The sequence below is a fragment of the Pogonomyrmex barbatus genome, unplaced genomic scaffold (assembly GCF_055798465.1).
Source record: "Pogonomyrmex barbatus isolate J1 unplaced genomic scaffold, ASM5579846v1 scaffold4, whole genome shotgun sequence".
In the NCBI taxonomy this organism is placed as follows: Eukaryota; Metazoa; Arthropoda; class Insecta; order Hymenoptera; family Formicidae; genus Pogonomyrmex; species Pogonomyrmex barbatus.
In genome coordinates this window covers 2,975,568-2,999,345 of record NW_028297138.1, presented here as the reverse complement: position 1 = coordinate 2,999,345, position 23,778 = coordinate 2,975,568, and the positions used below count along the sequence as shown (strand labels likewise).

Below are 23,778 nucleotides of genomic sequence, written 5' to 3'. Positions count from 1 at the left end.
TAATATTGATAGATTCGAATTTCGACAATTGTAATAATTGAATTTTAATTTCTTGTATTTGTGATTCGATTAGCAGTATATTACATTCTTCTATTTCCAATAATGACAATGTTGTGACGTTCAGGTTGGATGTTCCGCAGTCAAAGCTAATAATTCGCTTTAGCTTTCTTCTATCAAGATGTTCTGGATGAGAATTAAGAGGAAGATTTTCGCTTTCATCTGTTTTGAAAGAAATATTATTATTATGAATGAAATTGAAGTTGTTGCGCGGTACAAGTTCAATTTCTTAGGTAATTGTCATTTTTTTTGGTTTTCGAATTTTATTAGGATGAACAATTTTTGGTTTTCCTTTAAAAAGAATTTTGATATTTCCATTTGGTAAAATATCTGTTATTATATGTGGTCCAGAATATTGGTCACCTAATTTTCCTTTTCTTGGTTCACATAAAAGGAAAACTTGATCATTAATTTGAAATTCTTGTGGATTAATTTTCCGATCATAATAATGTTTAGATTTAATTTTTGAAGCTATTAAACATTCTCGAGTCAATTCTTGTAAGTTATGAATATTTGTCATTAATTCACATAAATAATCGTCATATGTGTTTCCTTTTTTTGTATCATTAATTATTTCACTGGACGGTTATCTGGCCATTTTGCCAAACACCAACTCATATGGAGTATATCCAGTTGATTCATGTGTACTTGTATTATAAGAGAAAATTGCATATTCTAATAATTCATCCTATTCAGTAAATTTATTAACATATTGTTTCAAATATTCAATTAATACTAAATGAGATCGTTCCAAAGCTCCATTAGCTTGTGGATAAAAGGATGTTATTTTAAATTGTTTAATTCGAAATTGTTTTGTAAATCTTTTATTAAGTTACTCATAAAATTCGTTCTATGATCTGTTAATACAGACTCAGGGGATCCAAAAATACAAATAAAATATTTTAATAACGCGTCAGCGACTTTTACGGCAGTTATTGATTTTAAAAGTATTGCTAAAGAAAATTTGGTTAAATGATCTTGGATTGTTAGGATGTAGGAATTTCCTTTGGATGTTTCTGGTAAAGGTCCAACTATGTCCATTGATACTTTTTCAAATAAAGAAAAGGATGTGTCAGTTATTAACATAGTTATTAACATAGGTTGTTTGATTTTGACTCAAACTAACTTTTTTATTTGATATTGTAAACATTGATTTATATAATTTCGAATTTCAGTCTTTAAATTATCCCAATAAAAATTTTGTCTAATTCTATTATATGTTTTAGTTACTCCTTTATGTCCTCCAATTTTTGATGAATGAGTTTCTTCTATTATATCTTTTCGATTTTCAACTTCTGGAATTCTGACTAGATCGTGACAAATTATTAATTTAACTGGGATTCCGATAATAGATTCTCGAATTCGATTTAAGATTTCTTCCCATTTTATATTATCAATTTCTTGTGTTTTTGCAATATTTAAAATTTTAATTGAATTTTCTTTAATTGCTTCTTGTAATTTACTAGTTTTGTAGTTTTTACTAGTAAACAATATAATGTTTCCTTAGTTATTTTTTCGTTAATATTATTTTTGCAAATAAAAATTAGATGAATTTTATTTCCTTTCTTTATTATTTCAATATTTCCTAATTTTCCTTCTTTAATTTTCCTTCTTTAATTTTAGAAATTAAATTTCTACTTTGTAATGCTTTTGATCTGTCATCACAAGGTTTACCGTTTGCAATTAAAAGGTATAAATAATTTCCTTTTTGCATAAAAATTTTTGTCACAATTATTTATTATACTTTGCTTTTGTCCGCGTGTCACTATCTGTTTTTCGATTGTGTATTTATTTCGTCAAAAGTCATTTTATTGTAAGTTTTGTCTATGTCTTGTTCGCTGTCATTGTCTTTGTTTTCGTCAAATTTTTCTTCGTTGTCTTCTTCAATATCTTTTTCTTCAATGTAGTCATCAATGAAAATTTGATTCTTTGGATAATTTTTTTCTTCATTTTCACTTTCTGGCATCAAATTTTCTTGAACTTTTCCTTGATTAATTTCACTATTATTTCCTGTTAAGTTATCAAGAATTTGTAAAAGATTTGGTGGTATTTCTATTTGTGAATTTAAATTATTATGATTTTGTGAATTTGATTCATCATAACTTTCTGCATCTTCGTAATTTGAAATTTCTGACTCTAGTGTTGAGTTTTGTTGTATATTATTTTCTGTGTTGTTATTAAATAAATTTTCTGTGTCATCTGTTTCGTCTGTTTGATTTAATGGATTATTATGTATTTCTGCCTGAAATGTATATTCATAAAATAAAGGTTCATTTAATTCTTTTTTAATAAATGGTACACTTTCTCCTTCTGACTTTTCTGTATTACGCGTCTTCATTCCTAAAACTAATGGTTCTAGTTCTTCCATCATTGTTCCTCTTCTTGGTGAAGATGGTAAAGATCTTGGTAAAGATCTTGCGTTTCTGTAGCTTCCTCATCTTCTAAACATTCTTCTCATTATACTGAGGTTGTATTAAATATATATTTGTTGTATATTTGTTGTTTCTAGATAAAGCATCAGCATTAGCGTTAATTTTTCCTAGTTTATATTTTTATAGTTTATATTTTTTCATAATCATATTCGGCCAGTTTTAATCTCCATCTTGCTAAGCGAGAAGTTGGATCTTTCAATTTATGAAGCCAAGTTAATGGTTTATGATCAGTTATTAAGAAAAATTTTTTACCATAAATATAAGGTCGAAAATGTTGAACAGCATATACAATTGCTAATAATTTCTTTTTTATAGTCGAATAATTTTTCTCTGCATCATTTAATACACGCGAAGCATGTAACTAATTGGTTAATCTTTTCCAATCTGATCTTGACTTAAAATTGCACCTATTGCTGTTTTAGAAGCGTCAGTAGTTAAGAGAAAAGGTTTTGTAAAAGAATACTAATATCGGTTCTTCACATAATGCATTTCTTAACGTATTAAAACATTCTTGATCTTTATTTCCCCATTTAAACTCTATATCTTTTTTTAGTAAATTAGTTAACGGTTTAGCTATTTTTGAAAATCTCTTAATAAATCTTCGATAATACCCAACTAATCCAAGAAATTATTTTATATTTTTTACATTTTTAGGAATTGGAAAATTTTTAACTGCTTCAATCTTTTTAGGATCGGATTCCGTTTTCTCCAATTATATGTTCTAAATAAGTTACTTCCCTTCCTAAAAATTTACATTTGTCTGGTTGTAATTTTAAATTTGCTTCCCTTAATCATGCAATTAATTTCTCAAATTTAATTGCGTGTTCTGTTAATGAACAAGCATATAATACTATGTTATCTAATACAAAAATTTTGCTTCCTTGCATTCTCGTCAAAACTAAATCCATTAATCTTTGAAATGTGGCAAGCGCATTTTTAAGTCCAAAAGGCATGTTATCAAATTCATAATGACCATGGGGGGTAGAAAATGCTGTTTTATGACTATTATCCGGATGCATTTTGATTTGATGAAAACCTGAAGTAAGGTCATAAATACAGAATACAGAAAAATATTTTGCACCTCCCAGCTGATCGAGTATTTCTGTTATATTTGGGAGTGGATACGCGTCACCTACTGTCTTATCATTTAGCTCACGGAAATCTAACACCATTCTCCATCTCTTATTTCCTTTCGAGTCCGACTTCTTAGGGACTATCCATACGGGCATATTCTAAGATGATTTTGATGGTTTAATTATTTTGCTCTAATAATCTATTTACTTGTCTGTTAATTTCATCTTTATGAATTACTGGAAATCTGTATTGTTTAGTGTTTATTGGAATATCATTTACTGTTAAAATGCGATGTTTTATATTTATATGATTAAGATTTTCACCGGGCAAATGAAAACAATCGGCACTTTTCTTTATTAATCTTTCAACATGTTCACGCTCTTCATTATTTAAATGCTCAAGTCTTAATGCATCAATTATTTTATTCTTCCTTTCATTTTGATTTATATAGAAACATGATCTTGAATTCGAACTTGTATTAAGATTTTTATTTAAACTTGACTTTGAATTTGAATTTTAAGGTCGCACAGGAGCTTGCATTTGAGCTTGTATTTGAGTTCATGGAGTTTGAGATTTCTTTATCATTTGTTTCAAATTAATATATTTCAATTGTGGAAATTAATACCTTTTCTTCTTCTTCATTTGTATTTATTACTTGTAGATAGGCTTTACCATCCTTAATTATAACTAAAGCATTGCCTGAATAGATACCGTCTGTTACAATTAATCGCGGAACATATCTTTCTTTTAATTCTGAATTCGCAATTTTAATATGCATTTGTGAAATAGATCTAGCAGGAATTGTAAATTCTTCTTATTCTTCTTTTAATTCAAAAGGTATAATAATACTGTTCCATTCTAATTGATTTTCTTGGTAATTAATTAACATTTACTTGAAATTGTTTAAAGAAGTCTGAATCCAGAATCCCATGTTGTGGTATCGGAAAATCATCTTCCACCAAATGAAAAGAAACTGGACATCCTAAGATATCTATCAGTGCCAGCCCTAAGATGATCACGTGATGCGTTGTAATTCCACTTAGTTTCAAAATTTCATTTCCGTCCACGAAAGTATCTGGTGTTATGGTACTCCTTTTAATTATATTCGGTCCTGATCCGCTGTCTACAAGGAAATTTAGTTTCTTTAAAATTTAAGCTTTCTAATTTCACTGTCGATATCTCCTCAATATAAATTAAATTTATTGCTCTGCATTTGATTCGATTTGAGTGTTGATCTTCCGGGGCGGACATTGATTTTTCCCGGGGCTGCTCCATTCCTCATGGAAATCTGCACGTTTCCCTGAGTTTGTAAATTTTGTCTAAAATTATTTCCATTGTTGTTATTACGATTGTTGTTCAATTTATTATTATAGCTACTATTATTACGAATGTTTATATTATTATTATTATTAAAAATTCTTTTCCAATATTTCTCAATAGTGTGGTCTAATTTTTTTGCAATATCTGCAAGTTATTGAATTTTGATTATTTGAATTCCAACTTGATTGAAATCGCGGAAGTGGGGGGGGTTGTACTCGATTGTTGTTTTTATTATAATTATTGTTATTATAATAGTTATTATTATTTCGCATATTTTGAGAAAATCTAGATATATTTTGATTTTGATTTTATTAATTAACTAACAACGATCAACCGCATGACCTTACGACAAAATTGGCATGTTATTATTTCAGCTTCAATGCGACAGGTCGAAGCTCGTTTTTCAGCCGGCGCGTTCTCTGCGAGTACACGTCTTATCATGTTTACAGTTTCTAATTCTTTCTCCGCGTCAATTACCCGTGCCTCTACTTCTTTAAATGTTCTTTCTTTCAATATTATTCGATATTCTCTAATTTAATCCGCATAAGAAACTTGTTTTTAAATGTTTCTCAATTGAATTTCGAAATTCTAAACTTAATATTCCGGTTTCTCTTTTTTGTGCATCAAGAATTCGCTTTCCTAATTCCCTAACTCGATTTGCATATGCTGCAATCTTCTCGTCCCTCTTTTGGTAAATAAGCTAATCGCCCTTGTCCTTTCATAAACTGTTTCTCGCGGTCCGTATTTTGCTCTCAAAAATTCAATTAATTCTTGCATGTTTTCAAAGATTTTTCCCAATATTGATTTATGAGCCCTTTTAATTTATTACGTATTGCCCGAATTACTTCCTGCGTGAGTACTTAGTGTTCACTCCTGCGACCATACTTAGTGCTTCTTCGCAGCCCTTGACGAAATAAACAAACAGAATATTTTCTCCATCGAAATTTGGCACCGCTTTTAACGCGTCTCTGATCGAAAATTATAAAAAGTTACTTATCGTTCCTTCTGATGATAAATTAATAGCTTGATTTCATTGCTGTTACTGAAGCTGTAGTATCATTCGTTGTTGCTCCCCAATTAGCCTCCGTAATTCGTTCATGTCTCCCCTGAGTTTTCCATGGTATTTCTTGATGTTGATTGACCAGATCCCTTCAGATCCCTGTTCTTTAATTTATTGTTTTTTGTTCACTTTTTCACTATTCACTATCGTTTCTTTCACAAACCAGTTTTAGTATCCCACCGCTGTCACCAAAAATTTTCTTCCGAATGTTACGTTCTAATTGTCCGTTTTTGGGGCAATACATTTAAGTATTTTACCCTGGGATAGACCAGTTTGTGAATTAATCGACCCCGATAGGAAACGAATTTTATAAATTTTATATCGCGGATCTTTCTTATTAATTCGATTATAATTTGGATAATTTATTTCAAAATCAATTTTTCTCAATTTATTATATATTTAGGAATTTGCTTGATTATTTTAGTTTTAGGTTGACTTTCTAATTTTTTAAGTTTTAAGAATAATGGGAAGGGATCTTTATTTAAAATTATCGTTTGATTTAACTGAAATCTTAGTCTTTTAATTTGAACTCTGCACCCTCCTCTTTTGGACATGAATACTTTTGAAATTAATTATTTATTATTGAGACTCTAAATTCAAATTATTTAGTCAGAACACCGTTGGCTGTTACTAAATAGTACGCTGCGCTATTGTCAGCGACCGAATTTGGATTTAGAATTGTTATCTTGATTTTAATTAAGAAGTATTTAAGAAAGAAGAATAAGATTACAGTTTTCTAATTATTTTAGTTTAAAATTACTTTTATTTAGTCGAGGAGGCTTTTAAATTTAAATTCTCCTAAGAGAAATATTACAAACAGAAATTTATTATAAATTTAAGAATTCAACCCTAAAGTCGATCACGCACGACTTATGACTGAAACTGAAAATACTCTCTAAAACGAACTGAACTGACTATTGCTGCCGCCACGCCTAGCCAGCTTAGCCGCTGCTTTTTCCGCACGCATATTTATAGGTGGAAATGGTTAGAACCCTCGCGCGAGCTTCTCACCACTTCCTTCTTTCGAACCCATAATTAAGAGGGGAAAAGTTCTTTCTCAGAGGTGTCATCTGAATCCGTTGGCAACAGCCATAGCTTGGTACCAACAGGAATCATTCAATCAATAAATCAATAAATCAATATTTTTATCATATAGCACGCATTCCTTCATTTAAAATTATAAGATTTAGATAGCCGTAACAAAAGTAAAAGTTATACCATACTTGTCTATGAACAGTCAAATAATAAAAAAGCTGATAAATCATAAAGTAACAAAATTTACAAAACAAAGAGAGGTCAAAAAACATTTATAATTTGTTGAAAACCGAGATATAAACCGAGATATAATAAACCGAGATATAACCTTTCCCCTCTTATAAGCATAATGTAAAAACTCAATGTCTGTTTCTAAATTTAATGTATTGTTATGTAATTTGATGAACAGCATCTCAGAAATTAATCTTTTATCCCAATCATGTCCAAGTCTAAAATTTTAACTTTGTCCCATGCAAACTCATTATTCAATTCAACTCTGTGATTGGTGATCTAGTATCCGTGTTTCTTCTAATATGATTGTAATGTTCACTTAATTTTTTCTTTAGCTGTCTTTTGATCTGTCCTATGTAATACATTTCACAATTACTGCATTTGATTTTATATACTACATTTTTACGTGAAACCGATGGGATCTTGTCTTTATGTTCACATATAAATTCATTCAATTTATTCATATTATAAAACGCTAATTTGATGTCAAGATCCTTTATTAATTATCCCTCTGAACTTATTCCCCATTATCGGGAAAGGTATTGTAAACCATTTAGTTTTATTGTTTGTGGGCGTCCCTTTACTTTCATTTATAGACTTGTCCATTTATGTGTCATTGCATCTGTAAATTTGGAATTTGATCCTATGGGAAACACACTCTAAAATAAAGTCAGGAGGATAATCATTGTTTAATAAGATGAAAAAAATTTTTCAAGATTTTTTTTGGTTTGGCTCTATCCATCAATCCATACATAATTCCCTTTTTCTGGGATAGAGGATGTTGCGACAAATAGTTCAAAAATCTCCCTGAAAAGGTTGACTTGTGAAACTAGTCAACATGAACGACATCATTGTCAATTTGCATTGTCACTTCTAAGAAATCTAACTCCTGCCCATCCACTTCCATCGTAAATTGAAGTCTGGGATGGAAAAAATTGAAGAAGTATTGTGTTCATCATATTGGATGGGATAGTCAAAGCAATGTTATTCACGTATCGATAGTAAAACGATAGATCTATGCCCAATCTCCTCCTTAATTTTTCATTATTAATATATATAGTAATATATACCGTCTAAACATGCCATATTTTCGTTTTTATTAATTTAAGTTTACTCGCAAATATATTTTTGTATTGTATCACCTGGTAGGATCATCGTTCAATACTCTTACACGCACACTCTCCCTATTAAAAATCCTGCCCAATGGTCCCGAATGACGATTGTAACGTCCGCGATAATACACATGCACACTACATCATTTTTCTTGCTTTTCAAAACATGTACAACATTAATCATATTAAACATTTAATTTAATTTTAATTTTTCTTTATTTCTCTTAAAACTCTTCGTCTCATTCCCCCCATCCCACTGATCGCTCGATTTACTAGAGATCTATCTCTAGTAAAAGGAATTAAATTTCTTGACCAGGAAACGATCGACCAGCGCACTGGAATAGCGTGGAATAGCGTCATAGCGTTTTCGTATCACCGACTTAGTGTCGAGACTTATCAGTGCGCTCGAACTCGAGGGATCACGTTTCCATGTTGGCCTTCGAGAGAGCAGCTCGCGTCCTTCCGAGCTCATTCGTACTCCGTTCATATTTTTAATTCTTAATTCTCAATTCTCAATTTCAGGCTGGACATAACAATTTTATTCGTCGGTAATAAACAAATATATATAAACCTTAAATTATAGCCATTTAAGTTTTGAGAATGGAGAAAGTAAATGTTTCATTTTTATCCTCTATTGGTCTATTGTAAAATCTTATAAATGTTTTTGACTTTTCTGACTATCCAACTGTGCATCTAATTGTGTCAATGTCTTTGCTCAAAGCTTTAGAAACCGCGGCGTGTTTCGTGCTATATATCTTAAATTCCTCTGTATTAATTTCTGCTTTTTATAAAAATCATTTTACCCAATGAGCCAAAGTTTGTGCAGTAACAAGTTTGTGTGGTTTAATTATTGAGATAAAAAGACTCGAATAATCTTTCCTTTCTTTTGTTGATTAATGTATTCCATTAATGCCAAGACTACACATAAACTTTTTCTTTCTTTATAATAAGGTAATATGAGATTGGATTGGAAAGCTTCACGCTTTGATGTTTTAATCAAATCAGGGATTTTTATCAATTCTTGATTTTGTTATTTTAATATTTTCTAAATTAATTAATGCCATTGTTTGCAGCCTATGAGCTGTGGTTAATACTAATAATGTCACAGTCTTTTCTGCTAATTCTTTCAATTTAAGAGAATTTTTAATCGATAATTTTTCTATATAATCAAAAACTGGGTCAATATTCCAGGTGATTGCATATTTTGCTTTTATTGGCCGTTTCTTAAAGATACCCCTTATGAAGCGTGATATTACCTTATCCTCGAAGAATTTTCCCGATACAATAAGAGATATTGCTGCTCTATCTGAATTAAATGTTCTATACTTGGCATTATCTTGAAAACGTTTCGTGAGGAATTTTATTATTTTTAATATGTCTGTAAATATATCGTAACTTTTTTTTTGTAGAAAGTTACCAAAATGCTTTAACGAACATTCATACTGCTTCATAAATTGTGCGACTAATTCCATTATAACGTCCGCCGCTTTTCCTGTGAAACCTTTGTTCAGAAATACTTACCTGATAATTGATCGACCACTAATGAAAGTGTTCTTGCTAGTGAATGTGATACCTTTCTGCAAGGTGACATTAACATATTTATATTTGATTTAAACGTATTGATGGACCTGTCAGCAACAAATTGAATAAAGAATACCACGGTTGAGTTGACCAATCTGATATTACAAGAAGGATGCAATCAACTTTATCAGTTACAAATTTCTTTAAAGTTGATAAAATCAAGGCAAATGGGGAAAAGGCGTATGGTTCTTCATTCTTCCAAAAAATAGTAAAAGCATCCACTCTAAAAACCTCTGTTTGGATTTGGATATCTCGAACAAAATTTTTTAACCTTTCTATTCGAGTATATAGCGAATAAATCAATGCTAAATGGGCCGAATTTTTTGTTGATTTTATTGAATGCTTCGTCGGAAAACTCGTTTCTGTATCTATATTTGTAAGTCTTAAAGCTGCATCCGCAAAGACGTTTTGTTTTGACGCAATATAAGATGTGTGTACGTAGAGATTATGATTTTCGCACCATATCCAACTTTATCTTGTTAATTTGTTAAGAATTAGGAATTGGATTCCTCCAGCTTTGTTCACGTATGCAATTGCCGTGATATTATCCACTCTTAGTAAGATTTCACACCGATGAGATGCAAAACATTTGAGAGCAATAAACTGCTAGAAGCTCCAAAGAGTTATGTGACGTTTTTTCTCTTCATTATTCCACCATTCGCTGATTGGGCATTACAATGAGCATCCCCCCCCCCTGACTGTTGACGATGCATAAAAAAATACTTCGATTGTATAATTTAAGATTTCTTATTGGATTTATCCCGATTTGATCATGTTTTCTCTACCATTCCATATCTTTTTTTAGATTAGATTTTATTGTCATTTTTCTTCATAGTTTTCTTATTTAAAAATCAATGCTAAAAATTTTTCTCTTTCTAACTTTTTGCAATATACGAGATCATAAGCTACTGCAGGACAAGCTGCGTTCAGAACACCTAGAAGATGAGCGAAATCCCTAATTTTACATTCTTTTCCTACTAAAAATTTTTCAGGCAGATATTTTATTCGATTTTTCTTTTTACTAGTGAGTTTAATCGTGTAATCGATTGAGTTAATTATAAATCCTAAACATTTACATTTTTGTGAAGGAATTAACTCTTTTCCTCATTTGTTATAAAGCCTAATTTTTCCAGAAAACACTTCGATTCTAATACGTTTTTCTTGCAATCTTAAAAATTTTTTCCCATAAGGAGAATATCATCTAAATAAACAATTAACAAAAAACCTCTATTCTCAAACCTCTATAAATTCTCTATATATTCTCTATATATTCTCAATACATTGCCTCTATATATTCTCAATACATTGCTTATTTGCCTTATATATTGGAAATACATACTAAAAAATAAGCATCTTTAAGATCAATTGAAGCCATAAATGTCTTGGGAGTCAATAGGTTCTTTATCGATTTGATATCCTCTATTTTAAAAATAAAGGATTCGATCGATGGAAAAATAGAAAGGTTCGATGAACTTGTTTAACTGCTTTAAGTTTAATATAATTTTATTTGAGCCATCCGATTTCTATACCAGAAAAATTGGAGAGATGAATTGATCTTTACATTCATGACATTTTTCTATTGCATTTTTCTTTAATAATTTTTGAACTTCTATATTTATTTGATCTAATTCCTCTTTTTTCCGGATTTGCTGCTCAGGAGGTTTATGTAGCAGCCGAGTTTCTTTAAATGGAATCGAGTAATCCTTCACACATCTTAATATAAATTTATCTGTTGTTATTTTTCTCCATTTATTTATAAATCAAGTCAATCTTTCTCCAACATAACTTATTTCTTCTATTTCTTCGTTGAATCTTTCAACTATCTTGTCTCGATTTATCCTGTTTGACTGGTATCTCGGTCGGAAAATCTGTTTTCTCTGATATCCGCCCATCTGCTTGTAGTGCACAGACGGGCCCTTCCAGTTTCTCTGGCTCCAAGATTGTTGGAGTTTTTTTGTTTTGAGCTTTCAGATTTTGATAAGCACTCTCGATCGCCTTGGCTTTCTTAATCTGATCGGCCAGTTTTTTTCCATATAAACAGAAAGTAATGCATTTACAAGAAGCTTAACACTTTTCTTCATTATAGATATGATAAAAGATTTTCTGGTTTTAGACTGTTAATGGAACTTCTGACAACAGTTTTCCAGTATCATACAGATATTCTATGAGTTTTATTTGATCGACGTCTTCTTCAGGCTCGTCCAGAGTAATACAGCTGCGGTTAGGGAAATAATTGCTGTCCCCACGCATTCTTGAGTCTCAACAAAGTGTTGCTCTTTCTTCTTTGCCATTTCAGTTAGTGCTGCTGTGATTTCCATTAATCTTGAGAGGCTCTGAGTATAAATCTCCTTTGCGTGGATATTTTTTCCATAGAATTTTACGAGCGTCTTCTGAAAGACCCTCTTTCAGCCAAATCTTCCAACGATTCTTAATGTAATGTGTAAATTGAACACTTCATCTTTTGCCGAAATGGGATCCTCGTCCATTATCTGGAGAATTTCTTCATCCACGCCAGCTTCTTCTGCATTATGTTTATTTATTTCCAATTGGGGATGTGACTTTTTGCCATCTTTCCTTTGGGACTCCTTATTCATTTCATTGATTGTTTTACTTTTATTTTCCTTGTCGAAATCATCTTCTTTAGAGACTTTAACTTACCCAGAATTTTTTTTGTATGGAATTGTATAGAATTGTTCCATCTGATGTCAGAGCGTGCTCGTGTGGAGCCTGTTAAACTTTTTTGTTTATTAGATTTCTTTATTACTCTTATTGGGTTTGCATTATTTGTGTAGAATGAACATTCCGCTATTCGTATAGAATAAGCAGATTTTTATCCTTATTGGGTTTGCATTATTCGTATGTAATAAGCAGATTTTAACTTAATTAATATCTACTTTAAAGATTATTTATCTCTTGCTCCTCTGATACTCCCTTTTCTTTATTCCTTTGATTCACTAAATCATTAAGCAAAGTGAGATTATCTAACTGGAATTTTTTGCAATTTTTCCTGTATTTTTTTCTCTTTTTCTTTCGATGGAGACCAGAAACATTTTCGTTTCCTGTCTTCTCTCATCCTTGTTTTACATTAATTATTGCATCGATAATTATTGTACAGATTTATTCCTTACGTGCGAATTCTTGAGCATAACGAACCGATATGAGAATAAATATGCAGCGCCCGCAGGATTGACGGATGCCGCCAGATTTAAATCTAATTATTCTAAATGTTGTGAATTCGAGCATAGCTGACGCTACTTCCAGTAATCATCGAGAACGAGACGTCGTAGTATAATCGTTTAAAACGAATATGCATATAATCCAGAGTCAGAAGTGACTACTGTTTCAAAAGACCGTTGTCGTAAAGTTAAAAATATTCCATAGGTATTGTTGAAAACAATTACTTCAAGAGTCAGCTCAAAACGCTTCCTCAAAAGGTACTATTTGGATTACATATGATTTTCAAAATATAGACGAGATATAGTTTTATTGGAAATTGTATATAATTAAATCTTGTATTTAATATTTTTTTATTCCCTCCTCTTTCCCCCTCTTTAATTAGAATATGTTACAAATAACTGAAATGCATAACACATTAAACTTGTGCATCTGCTCATATGCCTCTGGATTGATATTCTATGATAGATTGATATTCTATGAAATAAGATGTCGACATAGTGTTTAATGTTTATTTCTGTTAATCAAGAGATATGGACATTAATTCATGTTCAAGATCAATTAATCTACTGTAATTGTCATAAAATATCTGTCATAACAAATCTGATCTGTAAAATAATATCATATACTACTTTCTTTATAATACCAGGTGTATGCATAAGTTTTTTCCGGTTTTTTAGTAAAAAAAGACACGTAATTTTCAAGGAAAATTAATTTTTTTTTTATTCAAAATATTGGCCATCGGCTTCTACACATTTCGCCATCTTTCGCCCATCTTTCAGATAATTTATGAATACCATGCCAGAAAAACTGCTTGTCTTTTGCGGCAAACCATTCGTCGAGCCATTTTCCAACTTCCTCGAAATTGCTGAAGTGCTGCTCTGCGAGCGCGTACCCCATTGATGCGAAGAGGTGATAGTCAGATGGCGCCAGGTCTGGGGAGTACGGCGGGTGCGGAAGGATGTCCTATCCAAGCGATTTCAAGGTGTCTTTCACTGGTTTTGCTGTGTGAGACGGCGCATTGTCGTGTAACAAAATCACTTTGCCATGTCTTCTGGCCCATTCCGGTCTTTCGATTAATGCGTGGTTTAAATTAATCATTTGTTGGCGATAGCGTTGTGTATTAACGATTTCGCCGGGCTTCAAGAGTTTATAATACACAATACCGCTCTGGTCCCACCACACAGAGCATGGTCTTCTTGCCGAAGCGATTTGGCCTTGGTGTTGATGGACCAGCTTCGTCAGGTGAAAGCCACGATTTTTTCCGCTTCGGGTTTTCAAAATAAATCCATTTTTCGTCACCCGTCACAATTCGATACAAAAATGATTTCCTTTCGTGGCGTTGAAGCAGCATTTCACAAGTGACTTTGTGATTTTCCATTTGACGTTCATTCAAATCGTGTGGGACCCATTTACCGAGTTTATTGATCTTTCCTATTGCTCATAAATGTCTGCTGATTGTTTCTTGTGATACATGTAATGCTTCTGCTAATTGCCGTTGAATTTGAGTTGGGTCATCATCCAATAACTCCTGCAATTGCTCGTCTTCACATTTTTGTGGTCTACCAGAGCGCTCACTGTCTTTCACATTGAAATCACCACTTTTAAATTGTCGAAACCATGTCTCACATGTTCTAATCGATGGAGCGTGTTCACCATATGTTTCTACCAGCAAACGATGACTTTCAACAGCCTTTTTCTTTTGATTAAATAAAAAAAGCAATGCGTGCCGCAAATGTTCTTTTTCAGGCACAAAACTCGACATGATCACTGAACGATAAAACAAAGACGCTAGTTTTTGGCGGATTCAACTTGTGTGTGTTTGTAGTTTTAAATGTCAGACGAACAAAATGATGTATGTGTCAAATTAATACGCTGCGTACTTTTCGCTGGCGACATCTCTTAGTTAAACCGGAAAAAACTTATGCATACACCTGGTAATACTATATAGTTATTATGATTGTCTATATATATTTATTATCAACATTGATTATAAATATTAGTTAGCACGAAAATATTTTATAATTTAAAGCCTGAAGTACTATTTATTATAACGGTAATTTTATAAACTTATGCTTTTATTAAATTATTATTAATAACATACATGTTTTACACAATTCCCATTAATTTGAATTTCTATACCAAAAATAGATTTTATAAAAAAATGTTTATATTAGAAAAAAGCTACTTTATTATTTATGCAAAAACTTGATATTATCAAAAATAATATTAAAATCCATAAATTTTAAAGATTCTATTAATAGAGCGGTAGCGAGGCCTAGTTAATTTCTTGGCGGTTTTCGCTAATCGTTCCCACAGCACGTCAAATTCTGATCGTATCTCTTTTCGGCGTTGATTCGGTCCATTGTTTCCTCGTTACTCACAGTTTGCAAGCAGAGAATTGGATTTTTCCATCGGGCAAGCTCGCGTATTTATACTGTTACTTTGTTATAAAACATACTCCGCTCGGAGTAAGGACGGTTCGTAGCTTCACGCGATTCGTCGTTTTCCCCTTTGTTTTCGACGACAACGATTTCAATTTTCATCGTTTTCGATAATATTTATATTTTCGATCGGTTTTAAATCTTGTATATGAATCGATGCCACCTTCCCCGCGAGTCGTCGCGCAAGTCGAAAATAATCGGAGAAATTATCTTTTGAACGGTTAGCGACCCGGTAAATGTCGGAGGTAATTTTGCCGTGATGGCATCTTTTTTGTTCGAGAGGATGTGCATGCGCTTTCATACCTTATCTCCGACGGCGGGTTTCCAGGCGCAGTGTCGCATGTCGTAATATTTCGTTTGCCGTTGGAACGCGTGAGCGAGGTTGACGCGGACAACCTTGTATGCCTCCTGGAGGATGCGACAATTGGTTTTTGGCGGCGTTGAGGGGCTATTCCCGAGGAGAGGGCCTGCCGTGACCCGCACATCCTCCCTTCTTATTCGGGGATTCGAGCCATGCTTGATGCAATCTCTTCTGCCGCGTACCAGGAGGATTATTTGTATATTTGCCAGTGGCGTTGGTACCACCGCTGCAGTCCGACCTGCATCCATCAAGAGACTAGGACTATCATCTCTCTGGAGTACCGAGATCGTGGAGATTCGAGAGAATATACATGTATATATGTATATTGTGATATATGTATATATGTGTATCATTGTATTGTTGACGTGTTATTCTAAACACATTATTTGCGATAAATATCATCACATGCCTCGGTAGTCAAAAGGATAAGAGCCTGCTCGGTAAGCAGGAGATCCAGGTTGAGGTGATATTTTTTCGCAAAATAATTACGAGTTGTCATGACTGGTTTGTGGTCGGGTCCCGCCGTGACGCACATCCTCCTTTCTTATTCTTATTATTCAATTCTCACCTGTGATTAAAAAACGCCGAATTATATCCGATGGCTTCATGCCACGCGGTGTGCTATAACGCCTCAGTGTTCTGATCCTACTGGTGATGATTTCGGTTGATATATTGCTTTATCATCGTTTTAATGGTTTTATTTGTCCCTTTTTACCGAGTTACATTGTACGCGAGAGAGATGCGATGCGAAATGTTGAATGTTTCCAACAACTTTTTAAAATGTCCGACGATAAATTGCCTCCTATTGTCGGAGATAAGGATACGCTGGCATCTATGCCGATAAATGATATGATGACGATTCTTGACGATTTGCGCGATGGCCACGGCGGTGGCACGACGGAATGGTTGCAACTCCACCCATTTTGTGAAGCGATCTTACATCACTAACAGTCACGAATGTCCGTTCACCGAGCGGGGCAAGGGTCCTATCAGATCTATTATTATTTGTTCGGATACAAGGTTAGTGTGTAGAAATCCGGCAGGTCGCCTTTGCAACACATTTATGCGCAAGACAATTTTGGCAATTACGAACGTATCGAGCGACGTCAGAAAACATGCCAGGCCGGTAATATAATCACGCAGCACGAACAATCGTCTTTGCGATTCCAAGATGGCCGACTATCGGTTCATCAAGCAACCGCCGGAGTATTTCGATACGTTTTTCACGCGGCACGCATTGTTTCCATTGTTCGTTGGCTGGAATTTTACGGTGGAATATAAAAAATGCCGGTATAATTTTCTACTTTTGATTCGGTACTCGGGAAAATCAGACTTCCCTTTCATCCGTTGGAACTACCGATGAAACCAGGGACATTGGTTTCTTTGTCGAGCGGGCGACTGACGAGAAAGCGCATCGGCCATGCGGTTTAACCTCTTCTGGTATTTAATATCGAACGTATATTGTTGGAACTCGAATGCCCAGCGGCCCAAACGTCCCGTCAGGGACTCTAGGCGTTGCAGCCATCAGAGGATCTGGTGATCGGTGATGACGGTAAATTCGTAGCCCTCCAGATAGTCACGTGATCCCCGGATCCCCTAGACGACCACTAGACATTCGACTCGGTCGCGCTGTAATTTCGCTCGGCCCCGTTGAGTGTTCGGCAGACGTATGCGATTACGCATTCGCTCTCTTCCAGATGCTGAGTCAAAACCGCCCCGAATCCGTAAGCACTTGCATCGGTGAAACGGTTAAAATCTGGGCAAGCGAGGACCGGGGTGATAATAACTGCCTTCTTAAGTTTAGTGAATTACTGTTCTTCTTCCGATCTCTATTGCCATTTTACGCCTTTTTTGGTCAATTTAATTAGTGATGCGGCAGTTCTAGAAAAGTTCTAGAAAAGGTATAAATTGTCTGTATCAAGAGGCGACAAACTGTCGAATTTGTTTGACGTTCGTGGGTGTTCGGGCAATGGCAATTTGACTTTGTCGGGATCGGGATGTCGCAGTGATTAATTACGTGACTGAGATATTTGAGCTCTGTGAGACAAAAATGGCACTTTTCGGGATTCAGCTGGAGGCGGGCGTCGCGCAGTCGTCGAACTTCTGCGAGATGTTCTAGATATGACACGAAAGACGGATTCGCGATTACGATGTCGTCTAGATAAACAAAAACGTGTGGTTCGAGTTCGGGGTTGAGTATGAGGAGTCATTGAAACGTGGCCGGTGCGGAATGTAGTCCGAAGGGCATGATTTTAATCAGCATCAGTCCTCGTCCGGGCACAGTAAACGATGTCGGCTTTCGGGTGCAAACGGTACCTGCCAATAGCCCTGTTTGAGCGTTGACAGATAGCGCGCGCCGCGAAGTTTATCGAGAGTAGCGGCGATATGCGGTAAGGGATACGCGTCTTTTTCCATTACACTATTTACTTTACGGAAATCGATGCAAAACCGATGTTTCCCATCTTTCTTCCAGACGATCACGACGGGGAAACTTCAAACTGCGCTGGTGGAGAGCTCGATTATGCCCTTGTCCTCCATTTTTTGTACCTCTTCGTCGATAATTTTCTGCATTGCAGGATTTCGGGGGCGGTATCGCTGTTTTATTGATATCGGGGTGATGATTTGGATGACATGGGTAACGTGATCAGTCGGCCTTTTTACGCCCTCAAATTTCTTTAATTCTGTATCGAGAAAAACCGTTAATTCGCGATCTTCTTGTGCAGTGCGTCAATCCTGCAGTGATGGCGTAGGAGGTGCTGATGCTCGATTGCAATAGGCGAAGGAGGTAATATAAGGTGGAAACATGCCCATAGATCTATGCCCACGAGAATCAGGCTATCCAGGGTTGGTAAGATTTGGAAGGTATGTTCAAAATTTTTTTGATGAGTGATCAGGGATAGTGTGATTCTTTCGTTAATATTGCCCTATCAGCTAGATGAATCTGTCCTTTCGTGGAAGTGATTTCATAGCCGATTTTTTGAGCGTAGAAGTGTCGGAATTTATTATTAAAATTTCTGAAATTTCCCGTATCCAGAAAGGCGAGAAATTCGCATGTGACAATCTTGACGGTGATATGCGGGCGCGGTGTGTACTTTACGATGACGAATTTTTCGGCCGGGGTGTGTTGGAGACGTTTCCAATGTGGTGGCGTTTCCCGGACAGGGGTGGCAATTTTTAGTAAGTACCTCGTCTTTGCCACATTGGGAACAAAATTTTCGGGGAAGTCGTTTGCACGAAAAACAATCGTGATCCCATTGTTTGCACCTCTAATACGTATGTTCGCGATCGTAAGGAATCGGTTGCAAGGGGGTAGCGGCATTTACTCGTTTCTCCTTACTTTCCGTTTCGCAAGCCTTCTGGATTTCTTCGTATTCGGCTGCTTGATCGATGAGATCGTGCAGCGTTGTTTTCTCATTTATCCGAACGAATATTTTGTATTCGGCTCGCATATTTTCGTAAAATCGATCTACTTTTTCCGGTGTTGAGTAGTTGTCCGCGCAGCGCATTAATGTGAGCATGTGAGTTACGTATTGAGAAAATGTTTCACCTCCGATCGCGAATTTCTTGTGCTAATTTTACTTGGTAGAAAATGACGGCACGATAGAAAATGACGGCGGAAATCGGTTAAAAAATCCTCGCAGCCTGACCATTCGCTCTCATTATTGCGGTATCATGACAGCGCGTTGCCTTTGAGTAATTCGGGTAGCCCCTCCAACATTATTTCGTTTGAATATCGGTATTGTCGTTGTAACTCGGCGAGTCTTTCTAAAAAGGAGAGGGGATCGCGTCGAAGTGACACTCCCATTTTCTGATCTGGTTTATGATTTTGGCATAGTTCGGTTTAGTGGGGAATAAGGAAGAGATGCGGCGAGAAGAGGCGAGAACTACAGGTTGTTCTGGTTCGGGGGTCCATAGACGTTCCGGCTTTCAAGATTGGCATGATGTCCGGGTGACTATTTGCGTACGTTCGTAAGCGGCGGCGAAGATTTTCGAGAGTCGCGGTTGTATCGATACCGAACGATTGTGCTACATGAAGGGCGTTTTGCTTCGAGAGATTTTGTACCCAAGCTGGCATCTGTGATTCTTTTTAAAACAATCCCTGTTCGGACGCCATGTAACGGTATGTCCCTGCGCGATCGGATTTTTGCATGGTACGGGAGTGGGGACGTATGTTGGGAGTTCGGAGATGCTCGTCGGATGTCGGGTTCGATAAAAGAGTTCGCAGAACTCGCTTGGGTTTAATCAAAATAAAATAATTAACGTTATTTTAAACAAATGTGAAGCTAATTTATACAGAGAATGTTCTTGGCTCTTGCAGCGTTACGTCATTCGCATATACCTCGTTCGCAGTTTGTGATATTCGCAGCGCGATTGGATAATGAATGCAGCGGTGATAATCGCCGGATTGCGCAGGAGTCGGATACACAGCACATTGCTAGGCAACCACGAACGCTTTTGCGACACGTGTTTCCGCGCACGTCGAAAGAAAAGTCCAAGAACGCTCCGACATTTCGAATAAGAGGCGCCGAGAATATCGAGAGTGTGCGATATCCTCATCGGAGAGTGAAAAATCCGAGAACACTCCAACTTTTTCGGATAAGAGGAAACGGGAATACCGCGAGCACCCGGTATCCCGCAAGAGAAAAGTTCGAGAACGCTCCAACTTTTTCGGACGGGAGGAGGCAAGAATACCGTAAGCGCCCGATATTCTGCAGAATAAAAGTCCGAGAACTCTCCGATTTTCCGGACGGGAAGGAAACAAGAATACTGAGAACGCTCGGTATTCTGTGGATGAAAAACCCGAGAACACTTTGATTTTCCGTGTAAGGATAGAACATGAATACTGAGAATGCTCGGTATTCGGGCGAGGAGAATTCTCGCGTTGTTCGGATCGGATCGGTGATTCGGAAACGGACGGGTCGGATGATCGGACAGATCTGGTTTTCTCTGTAAAATTCGCTAGGTTTATATATCTATTTTTGCTGATGCGTCAACACGCGATTTGTTAAATTGTTTAAAAGATCAACTGATCTGTCACGCTGTCGGCGCGTGACTGATCCGCAGCGTGCGTGTATCGTTCGGTCGCAGTGGGGGATGTTCGGGCGGCCCCGGATGACATGGGTCATATAGCGCGCGCCAGTAACGGAGATTTACATATGCTCCGTTACAATAGAAAATTATTTAACAACAATTATAAATATTGATAAGGTTTAATATAATTTTGACATAATATAAAATTTAAAATATTTTATAAAGATTAATAAGAATGCTAAAAAATGCTAATTAAGGATAATTACTAAAAGATAGTTTCTTAATGAAAACTTTTTTTATTTATAGCTGATTATTTATAACCAACTGCAAACTAAAGAAAGAAGAAAATTTACTTAAGTGTTCTTGCTTACAATCGCGCATTATTATTTGATGCACGACACGTGATGCGCGATATCTAATGAAAGTACCTACAAGTAGCACAGTTGGTTTCATATAAAAACGTTTTTTAAACATATGTGACGATTATGAAACATTACATACGTTTAAAGAACGTATATGAAACTAATTTGCGCTATTCGGAGAAAGCTCTCCACTCATTGAATATCGCGGGTTACATCATTCCGTCGGAGACTTAAACATGATGTTTAAATACCATATATAACTATAATTGAGCGTGATCTTAGGAGATGATAAACATGCTCCCGCTATTGCCCTCGCAGCTTCCATGGCCGCAATCGTAGTTCTCGCCGCAGTACCTTCAGGTAAATTTTTTATGATTTTCTAAATTAATCTTCTAAATATAATATATGTCAAATATAAAAATTATGCATGTTAGCGAATGAGTTTGATATACATATATGTTAGATTCGAAACGAATATAAAAATAATTTAATTTTATATAATTTAATTTAAATTAATATGATCCATTTAAAAAAAAAATTTATTTTTATATAACATATTGACTAAGAGGGACAGGAGAAGAAAGAGGAAGAAGAAAAGGAGGAAAAGGACAAAAATAATGATAATAATATAATAATTATGACACACTCGCGCGCGCGCGCGCGCGCGCGCGCACACACACACACACACACACACACACACACACACACACACACACACACACACACATATATATATAATAAAGATATATAATAAAGATATAAATATATTTTTGAATAAGAAGTTTCAAACGTTTTCATTTGAATTTGAATCATCTTAGTAGTACAAAGATAAAATTAATAAATGTGTATTTATATTATTATTATATGATTATTATTATATTATTATTATATTATTATTATTATTATATTATTATTATTATTATTATTATTATGTATTATATATTAAATTACATTTATTAATCTTATTATATCTTTGTAAGATGATATAAACTAAGATGATTTAAATTCGAATGAAAACGTTTAAAGTTTCTTATTCAGAATTGTTATTTAAAAAATTATCTTTTAAAAAATGGTAAAAAAAGGATGTCAATCTAGGGATGCGCTAGAAAAAATAACTATTGTATCAAGTTAAGAAATAGAATCTAAATGATCATATCTTTTATTAAAAAAAAAAAAAAAACCTAAGTGGTACTGTTATATCCAGATCAGAATAAATTGTGCAATTAAGAATTAAGAATTTAAATAAACGAAGTATGAATGGGCTCGGAAGGACGAACAGCTGTTCTCTTAAGAGCGTGAAAACGTGATCTCGATTCGAACGCATTGTTTATGTCTCGGAAACGCTATGACGCCTTGCCATAGATGTACGTTTGTCGGTCGTTTTTAGATCAAGAAATTTAATTCCTATTACCAGAGAAAGATCCCGTGCGATCAATGGGATAAGGAAAGAGATCGAGGGTTTTAAGAAAAAAATAAAAATTTAAACATAATGAGTTTACTCTTTACTAAATTTATTTTAATGAGTATAGAAGTATATATGATAAAAAGAAGAAACAAGAGAAGAAGCATGTGTGTAGGTGTGTGATATTGCAGGTGTTACATTAGTGCAGAGGCCATAGGATTTCTACGAGGGAGATTGTGAATGTTAGAATCTATTCTATGGTACGATAATCCTATCCGGTTTATATAAATAAGCAAATAAAATGACATAGATATTTCAAAAATAAGATTTAACTAATAATATAATGTGGCATTATGTAAATGTGCGTATATAATGTAAAGGGAGATTAATGTGTATAGGAATTAAGGAAGGAAATATTCTTGATTTTTTTTCGGGATTATTAAGTCGAAAGGACGGGAAGATTCTTCATCAAGATCGGAAAAAGGGACACCATTTTGGAATAAAGGATCTGGAGATAGGGATTCGAAATCAATAATGGATTCTACAGCGGATAGGTGTACGGGAGAATAACTAGGTTTTATTGCATAGATCAGGCATTCTATCAGGTCGGAAGGTAGGTCAAGAAAAAATTAGGCAAATATTTCGGAAGGAGATGCCGGAGCAGAGACGGACGAAGTTGGTTGGGATGGTTCGGATGGCAAATCGGAAATTGATTGTGAGAATAGAATGAGGGGGATTTCAAGAGCAGTAGAGCAGCAGTTTTTGACGGAGTCGGCTTGGTCAGTTCTTTTAATATTCGTTTTGATTTCTTTTGTTCTTGTACACGGGTCGAATCAGACCGCAGTAACGACGACAAGGCCGTTTAGATATACGCTCGGATTGTGGAGATTTAAAAGGTGGTACTTCCGATGGGTTCACTATGAGGAAAAAAGAGTAAATAAATGAAGAGAAGTGTGTCGCATATTAGAGAGAAGAAGGCAAGAAGAGAGAAAGAAAGACAGAGAGAGAGAGAGAGAGAGAGAGAGAGAGAGAGAGAGAGAAGGAAAAGAAAGAGAAAAGAGAAATGTAGGTTTAAGAAAGATAGGGCGAAGAAATAAAGTGG

General features: G+C 34.9%; 1 protein-coding gene and 1 pseudogene across 5 annotated transcripts in view; both read right to left on the bottom strand.

Moving 5' to 3' along the window:
• The window catches only part of LOC105431144 (uncharacterized), a 458,217-nt gene that overhangs the window by 195,674 nt on the left and 238,765 nt on the right, over window positions 1-23,778 (bottom strand). The window contains exon 6 of one of the 4 annotated variants that reach the window (XM_089081295.1): window positions 301-23,593. The exons of the other annotated variants lie outside the window; for them this stretch is intronic. Coding sequence (XP_088937421.1) covers window positions 23,466-23,593 — 128 coding nt within the window. The 3' untranslated portion in view covers window positions 301-23,465. Of the gene's footprint in view, window positions 1-300; window positions 23,594-23,778 lie in introns of those variants that run through there. 4 annotated transcript variants of the gene reach the window in all.
• LOC148935660 (uncharacterized) overlaps window positions 1-23,778 on the bottom strand; it is a 147,998-nt pseudogene that overhangs the window by 89,682 nt on the left and 34,538 nt on the right. The window lies entirely within an intron of this gene.